General features: G+C 34.4%; 1 protein-coding gene across 2 annotated transcripts; it reads right to left on the bottom strand.

Annotated features, from left to right (window-relative positions):
• Nucleotides 1-2,135: 2,135 nt before the first annotated feature.
• LOC141836507 (uncharacterized) lies at nt 2,136-6,892 on the bottom strand. 2 transcript variants are annotated; one of them, XR_012602458.1, is made up of 4 exons: nt 6,823-6,892; nt 6,371-6,736; nt 5,944-6,211; nt 2,136-2,354 (listed from the first exon to the last, which is right to left on the bottom strand). XR_012602458.1 is itself a non-coding variant. In XM_074724013.1 (4 exons), the coding sequence occupies exons 2-3, from the start codon at nt 6,710-6,712 to the stop codon at nt 5,999-6,001; spliced, it is 555 nt and encodes a 184-aa protein (XP_074580114.1). In that variant the 5' UTR covers nt 6,713-6,736; nt 6,823-6,892; the 3' UTR covers nt 2,137-2,354; nt 5,960-5,998. The 2 variants fall into 2 exon arrangements, 1 of the variants encoding a protein (XP_074580114.1); XM_074724013.1 differs by having other exon boundaries at nt 2,137-2,354; nt 5,960-6,211.
• Nucleotides 6,893-9,565: the final 2,673 nt, after the last annotated feature.

A 9,565-nucleotide genomic window follows, 5' to 3' on the forward strand; every position in this document is an offset into this window, starting at 1 on the left:
TGACGAGGAAGAGAAAGAGAAGAAAAAGAGGAGACTGCAAATGGCCAGCTTTGGCGTTAATCAATTGGATTCTTTCGCTGAGACAAGCCCTAGGAATCCGAGTAACCTCGGAGTAGAAAATTCTAATTTTATCGAATAAAACAGAGGCAGATCCTTTATAACGAAGAAAAACAATGATCGCGTATCCAGTAATATGAAATTAATAATTAGAAAGGATAGAAAGATAGAGATCGGATGGGGAGAAGAGCGAATCACCTTGTTTCTTGACGGAAAACGCGGAAGAGGAGCGATGCCGATGGATCAGAACAATGAAAGGGGGTCAAGATAACATACAGTAAGGAAATATAATTTTAGGAATGGCGTAAGGAAATGTAATTTTTCTTTTTAGGAATGGCGTAAGGAAATGTAATTTTTCTTTTTAGGAATGGCATGGCCACGCCACGGATCCGGACCGAGTATGGCTCGAATGTGAAATTTTGCCTGAAAGATTTATGATTATTATTTCTAAATAGAAAGATTAATTTTTAAAAATAAATTGAATTATTATTATTTATTTCTAAAAATGACGTCTACCATTTGAATCAGGTGCGAACAAAGGCTAGACGCCTCACCCGGGTCATATCAAATACAATTTGATCATCATAGCTTTGATAAGGATTTTGACTATCTTATGCATAATACAGCACATGCAAAAATGAACCAATTCAAGGGTGAGTTAGTTATAATAAAATAGAGTTGTTGAAGTAGATAAAGATTAAATTTGAATGTTGAGATAGCAAATTCTATTTTTTATTGAAATGAACCAACTTAAGGGTAAAAAAGAATAAAATATTTCATATTAAAGGGCGTAGTTAGGTGTTAAAATTATTTGAGATCGATTAGCCGAGAGTTGACTGACTGAGAATGATTAACAGATTTTATAGGTTTGTGATGGAACCGAAAAAATAAAATAAAATTAAAAGCGATTAAATTTTATTTTAAGAAAAAAATAGGGTTGGAGGCCACCCTAGCCCTAACGCAATTGAGTAATAAAATAAAAGGACCAAATTTATAAGATGAATATTTTAAAAGTTAATTTTTAAAAGTTATGTTTCAGATTTATCCTGAATTATAAAAAAAAATATTTGAAATTTAAGGTGGATATGAAAATATTTGATCGGTATAATACATACTCAATGTTCGATTTATCCTTAGCTGAAAATTAAAACCAAGACAAAATATTTCAATTTGAAAATAATTTCAAACCGAAGTGAAATTGTTTTTGGCTCTCTTTGAATCTAATAGGACCTTTTAATTTAGTTTGTGATAAATCGAAATTTAAGGATCAGTATGAATTTGATTCGATTCGAACATAAATTAAAAGATATAAGATTCAAAATTATTTTTAAAGTTAAAAATGCCCCAACTAAAAGCTGACACCTGTTAAGGACATTGATCAATGCTTACCACAATGTCCTATAAATAGATAACGCCACAGCTACTAGCATTTTTTGTTGATAATGTGTTTAGGTAGTCTCACAATACAAGACATTGAAAGACCTCCCATGATCCGAACACGTTGTAAAAGAGTAAGAGAGAGAAAAAAGAATCATAAACTCTTAAAGATGACCTCATTGTAATGTTAGGGCAACCTCAAATTCCACCTTAAACCAACTAAGTTCAACTTGTGCTAGCTAATCTTGTCACAAAGACTTCATATCCACCTTATTTGAACTCAATAACAGGCATCTCAAGCAAGTTACATACACCCTCCACTCAGCTGCAACCGAACACATGCCCCCTATTGTGATAGGACTAATTAATAAATTTAAGAAACTATTTTGATTATGTTATCATCAAACCATAAGACATTTAATTTATAAATTTTAAAAGCATCACTCGTCACTTTGGCAGTTCATCCAGCCATATGTTTAAGATTTTTATTATCCACCATGGACTGACACAAGTGGCTAAAATTTTTACAAAGTTTGTGATAGAAAATAAAATAACACCTTAGAAATATATCATAGTGAAGGTACATAGAAAAGAACTAATGGAGTAGTGTAAAAACAACTCAGTTGACTAGCTACTTCCACTAGTTCCAAAATAGTACAAGAATAAACAGATGCAATTATTCTAAACATTTGAATTTATTCAAAAAGGGTATTAAAACAACCCTCTCAAACAATCACATTAATTCACATATTCAAAAAATGGGATTAAAACAACCTTCTCAAACTATCACAGAGATATGAAGTTAGGGATGGTTACAAAGAAACAATCACTCTTAGTTCAGACCAATGGGTAAAAAGGAGAAAAGATCTACATTATCAATGTGTAGGAGCAGCAGCAGTCCAATCCAAACATTCTTCCCCCTGCAAAGAGAGAATCGAACATCGTCCAGAAAACACAAGCACAAGAAAAGATGTACACGAAGAATTAAAAGTCTGACAGATACTCCCATACAAAAAAACATGAGCCAACATAAAAACAATCTTATTTATTTATTTCCCTCTAATGCAAAATAAAAGAATACTACGACAGCAAGAATTCATGAATCTTAATTAGCTGAGATCGGCTACATATATTTTTATCAACAGTAATTGTACACAACTATCAATAACACATGCTTCCTAAGGAAATCGAGAGCAATGCTAGCAAGCAGCAACCATGTAATTTTATAAATGAATGTAGTGGCATCAGCAACACTAGAGTTCAAGTGTCATGAAATCTATCATCCATCATACCGTCAACTATCACCAACACAGGCTTCCAAAGGAACTAGAGAGCAATGCTAGCAAGCAGCAACCATGTAATTTTATAAACGCATGAGTAGAGGCATCAGCAATCTCAAAAGTAAAACCTGACCCCAATACCCCTCTCATGGACGCTTTTGATAACCTGTCATGCTATGCTAGAGTGTTGCACCACATAACCTTTAGATGTTGCAGAGACAGAAACTGCAGAAACTTGTACTCTTTAGCTGCCTAATGGTTAAGATATGTTGTGAGAAAATTCGAAGGTCTTCAATCAATGCTAGCAAGCAGCAACCATGTAATTTTATAAACGCATGACGGCATGAGTAGAGGCATCAGCAATCTCAAAAGTCAATCCTCACCCCATAACCCCTCTCATGGACCCCCCTTTGGATGACCGGTCATGCTATGCTAGAGTGTTTCACCACATAACCTTTAGATGTTGCAGAAACAGAAACTGCAGAAACTTGTCATCTACTCTTTAGTTACCGCATGGTTAAGATATGCTGGTAGAAAATTAGAAAGTCTTCAATCCCCCAATGGTTAGGATCAGAATGGAGGTGCGACTAGAGGGGAGTGAATAGGAGAGGAAATTTTCAAAAAATATTCGATGCAAATATAAAACTTGAATCATTTGTGTTAATTAAGAATAAGCATATGCAGCAGAAACATAAAATGATAAGGCAAAAAAAAGTTCGATGCTATCAAGTTTATGAACTAATAGGGTGAGTCACCCAAATACCTATACTTTCTCCTTCACAGAACCTGCCAAACCAAAAAAAATGTTTACAAATACAGAGCTTGTAGGCAACACATTAAGTTCAAAATAAAAAAAAGATAATAGAATATATACAAATTTTGCAATAAAATCCTTGCCTCCCCATTTATAACCATCCAAATAGTCATGGACGAGATCCAACAATTTTTCTGTATTAATGTCAATCGATTCATTTAAGCCATCAATCAATTGAAACTTTAATCAATCACAATATCTTATCTGCTAACTTCCAACCTTGCTAGTTGTTGTCTTCAATCGAATCACCGACAATCCAATCAATTGGAACCATTCCCACTGACTCAAATCTCATTAGCCACTAAACTAATTAACATCCTCTTTAAAGAGTTATTTTCAAATTTAGTTGGAAATCCAATCAACTGCTTAATTGACTCAATCCTAGAAAGTCAAATGAAATCCTTTTCAATTGGCTCAACTCGAAACAATTTGTATTTGAGAGCAAAATTTCTTGAGTTGATTAGCTAGTTGACTTAATTTAGTCAATTGAAGTCATCTTTAGTCTAGTTAACTCGAAATAGGACCTGTCTACTTGCAAGAAGAACATCTTGGGTTAGCTGATTGCTTAATCAACACATCAATCGACATATATTGACCTACAGTCAATTGAATCATCGACTGCAACTCAGAGAGACTTGTTTCCTAGTTGAGTTAATGCCTAAAAGTCTACCTAAAGCTCCAAATTATAAGTCACTCGTAATCTCTCAAGACAAATCTAAACTTTATCTACCAAGAGAAACCTTGCCTCCAAGTCTTCCTTTGTCAAGAATTCTCACTTCCGGGTCTTCCTCATATGCTAATGCGTCTCGCCTTTGGATCTTCCTCTACTAAGAATTCCTTTGCTAAGAAGTCACCTTGTACATTTGCCAGGAGACCTCGCCTTTGAATCTTCCTTTGCCAAAAACTTCTTTAGGTGCCAAGTGTCCAATCTTGACCTAGTTGGAATTCTCTATTTGTTGAATGATGTTGAACTTCCTTATGTGCGACTCTCAACTCTATCTACCAAGTGTCCACTACACGTTGACCTACTTGGACTTCTTCAACTCACTTATCAAAATTTCTATAGTTGTACACTTGACAAACCTCAATAGCAAACACAATACTAATCGAACTTAAAATCTTTGCTAAATTCATCAAAGCCATATTGTCAAACTCAACTATTTAAGGTATGATTGCGCCAATAATCCACAATTTTCAATGTTTAGCACTTCGTTTAAGTTAGAGTAATATAAAGTCCATTTCAATAATTAAAGGGTAAACTCAACCCCTTTGACAAACATAGAAATTCTCTAATCATTTTCACCCCTTTGACAAACATAGAAATTCAATATTGCCAATATGGAAATAAAGGTTGATCATGCATATAAGATCAACAAATATATGAACATAAAAGTCTTGATCAACGCATGAAATCAGAATTCAAGTTTGAATATGTCTCCCCCTCTAGGCAAGATATTCCTATCCCTTAATTTTTATTTTGCTTCCTTAAAAAATAATATTTTTTGCACCAACAATGTTTCAAAATAAAAATATTTAACTTTATAAATTCTAGAATCTTATTTAATTTCCAAAGAGGTAAAAACTATAAAAGAAAAACACAAAATTGTTTTTGATTTTTTTTATTAGATTCAATCAACTAAATATCACTTGATTGCAAAATCTTGTAATCACTATAAAAAAACAATTGTTTTGATTTTTTTTATTAGATTCAACCAACTAAATATTGAATGACACTCGACTGCAAAATCTTGTATTCTTCATCAGTTAAACTTACAAAATTCATTTATTCTGTATAAGGTAAAAATCATGGAAATTAACAAACACGACTTTTCTAATTTTTTAGAAAGTCTTTAAAACACATAATTTTTGTTTAAACTTGAAAAATCTAAGAAAGAGATAATTTCCAACACTCCATCGATTTTAGAAATATTTGAAACCTAATAAAAGGTCTGAACATGCATTTTGAACATAACAATTTTAACAAATTATTTTTCTTTAGGTCAACTAAGGATGAATCACTTGTTGACACACCTTAAATCCATTTAACATGATAATATCACGTTCTTTATGACCCAATCAGGTTTACTAAATATTCACTAGGGATACCCTCTTTTGTTACCTTTTTAAGGATTCTTGTAAAGGATTCACATGCGGTAATGCCAGACATTATCTACTCTGTTAACCAAGCACCAATTAAGTTTATTTGGTGAACAACTATGGCTTGAACTATCAAAAAACATATTACTTAGCTATTTAAACATAAGTTATAGTACAAGAACACGTCTCCACATAAGTAGTGCAATGTGTATTCCTTGTTTATTTGCTGTGATTACTGCATATGGGAGAGTGCTTATTCAAAGTGGTAATGAAATTTCAGAACATTTGAAAAGGATAATTGTACAGAAAATTAATTACCATATAGTAAGGATACCTTATTTTTCAAAAAGCAGATAGCTGTTATGAATCCTTATCACCACCCATACTTCTTTAATACATCCTTGGTTCTCTTCCTTAACCGAGTAAAGACGATGACGATGCAAGCAAGAACCCAAGGAGGGAAAGTTCCACTAAGACTTTTAGACGCCATAAACCATTCCGGGGTTTCTTTAAATAAAATTGCTATCAGAAGGGTTAGCACCGCTACCCCAACCAAAATCTTGGTCATGGGCTTAACAAACGAATCCTGTGAAGAGAAACAATTTCAAGATTTTTAAGTAAACAGAACAAATATATGTTAATGCTGAAGAAAACGGAAATAGGTCTGCTTGTATATATTTCTTTGCAATGAATAATTAGTTGAAGGTTGAGATTTAGATGAAAGAAATATTTGAAAAATTGTAACCTTTGGTTCTCCATCGACGATGACAACCGATCCGTCAGCGTAAGAAAGAATGGAGCGGCCATTCCGGGGGCTGAAGCGGATTGGGACGCCCCTCCCAGACTCTGAGTTGTAGGCGAAGAGGGACTTGAATCCGTACTTATCGAGGATATCTTGAACCTCGAGGCGATCCTGTTCCCAACCACCCAGCTTCGATCTAAAGACATCGATCGGTCCTCTACCCCTCCGAAAGAGGTGGACTTCCACCTCCGGCGGCGAATTGTTATTGTTGCCAGAGCTTAGGTTAGGGTTCTTGCTAATGGACTCTTCAGAAGCTCCAAACTTGTCTACCTTCTCGCCATCCATTATACGGGATAAATTAAGTTCTACCTGTCACCGACGAGTTGCAGAAGAGTATTGTTAGGGAAAAATAAAGGATAAAATATAGCGATCGAATTGGGAGAAAAAGGAATCACCTCTTTCGTTGACGCAATCGCAAACTGAGAGCAGCGACCGATCAGCCGGCTGTCCAGGAAAAATAATTTCCTTTCCAAAAGAATAGAGTTATTCTAAAAAAAAAAAAAACTATGGATCAATAAAAAGACAAAGATACCCTTGGTTTCGAAGAAATAACGTACCAATTTTTCGGATCTCTCCACCAATCCCCCGATCGGAAACCAATTCCTCCGCCGAAACCTATCCGCGGACCACGACCATCTTCTCAGCAGAAACCCTACGCGATACCCTATCCGCAACTCTGCATCTCTGACGAACCCTATCGCGACCCTTCCTCATCCACTGCTACTGCTAGGTATGCGTTCATGTTTAGATGCTTCGCTGTTGACCATGGTCTAGGCACTTTCGTCGTTCAGAATTCCTCCATCGGAAGTCAGATCTGATATTCATGAGTGTCGCAGTTGATTGTTAGTTATTTTACTTATTTATTAAAGAATTCCCCCCTGCATAACTCGATCAGTTTGGTTATCCTAAGCTTTCTGGCACATGTTTCGACATTGTTGTTGAATGTAAAGTCATTAAATTTGATGGATCGTTTGGTCATTTATACAGAATTATCCCAAATGTTCAATTTCCATTTAACCCGCTCTTAATAGTCTAGAAATGGTGAGCTGATTTTAAATCCAAAAAAAGCCGTCTAAAGCAAGGCCTTTGTTTTCTAATAACAACAGTCATTGTGCCTCAAACATATCATCTCAATACCTAAAATATATATGAGTTTTTTGAACTACGTAGCAGAACTTCAGCCGCCACTTCTTGTAAAGATCCCCACGTTAGCAAGAGAAAATAGTGGGAAGTAGAGTGAATTTATCAAGATTTGAGCATTGTGCATCGTGGATTTTATCTATTATTAAACCAAATTGTGAGGAGTGTTGATGTTGTATTTATATACATCCAAGAACACGGGAACCTAGGGGATGAACGTGATAATTTTACGCACATTAAGAGGTAGTGATATTGGCATCAGTTGTAGATCTCAAAGTTTCTTCCCTAGTTGTGTCTAATGTGAATCATTGAGTATCTCTTTTGTTGTTAAATTTTTTGACACATTATGTTATTTAATATTAGGGGAAGGGTGAGTACATGAGATAAGGAATGAAGTGACTCTCTTAAAATAGCAAGGTTGGCATCACTTATAGTTCTTTTTTAGCCCATTTAGCTCCTCATAAAGTTACATTTGAGTGGAGAGGGATAGATTTTATTATATTGTTTGTGCCTTTGGTTTTGTTTTGGGTTGTTTAGATTTAGTAAGATTGATCTCAATGTTTAAGGTAATATGTATTTTTCTTTTGTTGTGTGTGGTAGAGGACATACAAATAGACAACAATTTTTTTACTATGAATGATGTTGCATCACACGTGCAAAGAATAACACATGATATTTTATCTTAATCATTATAGCCTCTTGTTTAGATGGGCATTTGTTTGTAATTAATAAGGAGCTTCCATTCCTCTCGAGAAACTTTTGATGGATGAGAATGTGGTTCATGTGTTGATGAAAATTACAATCATTTAACTTTCTATCATTTATGGCAATTATACAGGTCTTATTCTCACATTTTGCAAATATATGGAAGATAGTTGTGAAATTGCATCAGTCATCTAGTGTGGGTGTTGATAGAGTGCAGTGCATAATATTGTCTCATATGTGAATCATCATTACCAATATATACTACATAAACCAAGACCACAAGCATAAAGAAAAAGGAAATACCTATAACCATAAAGTTATAGAACAATTTCATGCGTCAATCTTTTTTAACTTTGAACAAGAAAAAGGAATAAAAGGTATGCAACAACACAGACTTAGCACAAAAATATTATGGAAAGGGGGAGATTACTCTTTAGTAAAGGAGCATGACCCATGGTGTCAATACTTTTTACTAAAGAAATAGAGAGACTAGAGGATCATGTCTTAAGAGTCTGTCAAAATCTTTTCTTGTTATCTTTCAGTGCCTCTCTGTTCTACGTCTTGAATTCTCCCCCTATTCAATATAATTTCCATTTATTACAGTCAAGCTATTTTGTTTAGTCTCTGGAAACCTAAACTAATTTGAGTGCAACACGCTGAAAACATAGCACCTGCAAGCAAGGCTGATAAGAAGGCAGCATTAGATGCAGCGGCTTGGATGTTCAATGTTGTATCATCAGTTGGAATTATTATTGTTAATAAGGCCCTAATGGCTACTTATGGATTCGGATTTGGTAAGTCTAATAGGCCTTTTCTATTCCTCTCAAATTCCATCAACAGTTTGGTCAGAGTTATGTAGCTGTCTAGACAACAAGCAGATGCTTATAAAATTGTAAGCTTCTAACAAGCAATCATTTGCTCTAAGAAAAAATGTTCTGAGTTGAGTGGTATGGTGAGATATAGCTTATTCTTTGTTAAGGATTTTGTTCTACCCAAATATAAACATAATAGTAATATTCGTTTGGACAATGAATTCTTCCTTTTCTCAACCTTGATTTGCCTGTTGTAAAAATTACATCCTACTTTAATCATGTCTATTTTATTCCTTGTCCTTTTAAACAATTTACTATTGTTATTGGATTTAGCTGATAGAATCTTAATGTGAAATCCCTCTATTATTCTGTGAATGAAATCAATGCGTCCAAGTTTCTAGTTACCAGCAATGGAAAAGTTATACTTGACTTCTATCAGAAACTATTTTTTTGCAAAAGGTTGTTAACCAGATATCAGGAT

The sequence above is a fragment of the Curcuma longa genome, chromosome 10, assembly GCF_044706935.1.
Source record: "Curcuma longa cultivar G26 ecotype Majalengka, Jawa Barat chromosome 10, ITB_CL_G26_1.1, whole genome shotgun sequence".
NCBI lineage: Eukaryota > Viridiplantae > Streptophyta > Magnoliopsida > Zingiberales > Zingiberaceae > Curcuma > Curcuma longa.

What these genes read in the sequence shown, in the direction of transcription:
- LOC141836507 (XM_074724013.1), bottom strand. Translation starts at nt 6,712, where the DNA reads ATGGATGGCGAGAAGGTAGACAAGTTTGGAGCTTCTGAAGAGTCCATT. An exon ending in TCGTCGATGGAGAACCAAAG is followed by an intron (nt 6,212 to 6,370) that starts GTTACAATTTTT and finishes TTCTCTTCACAG; the next exon opens with GATTCGTTTGTTAAGCCCAT.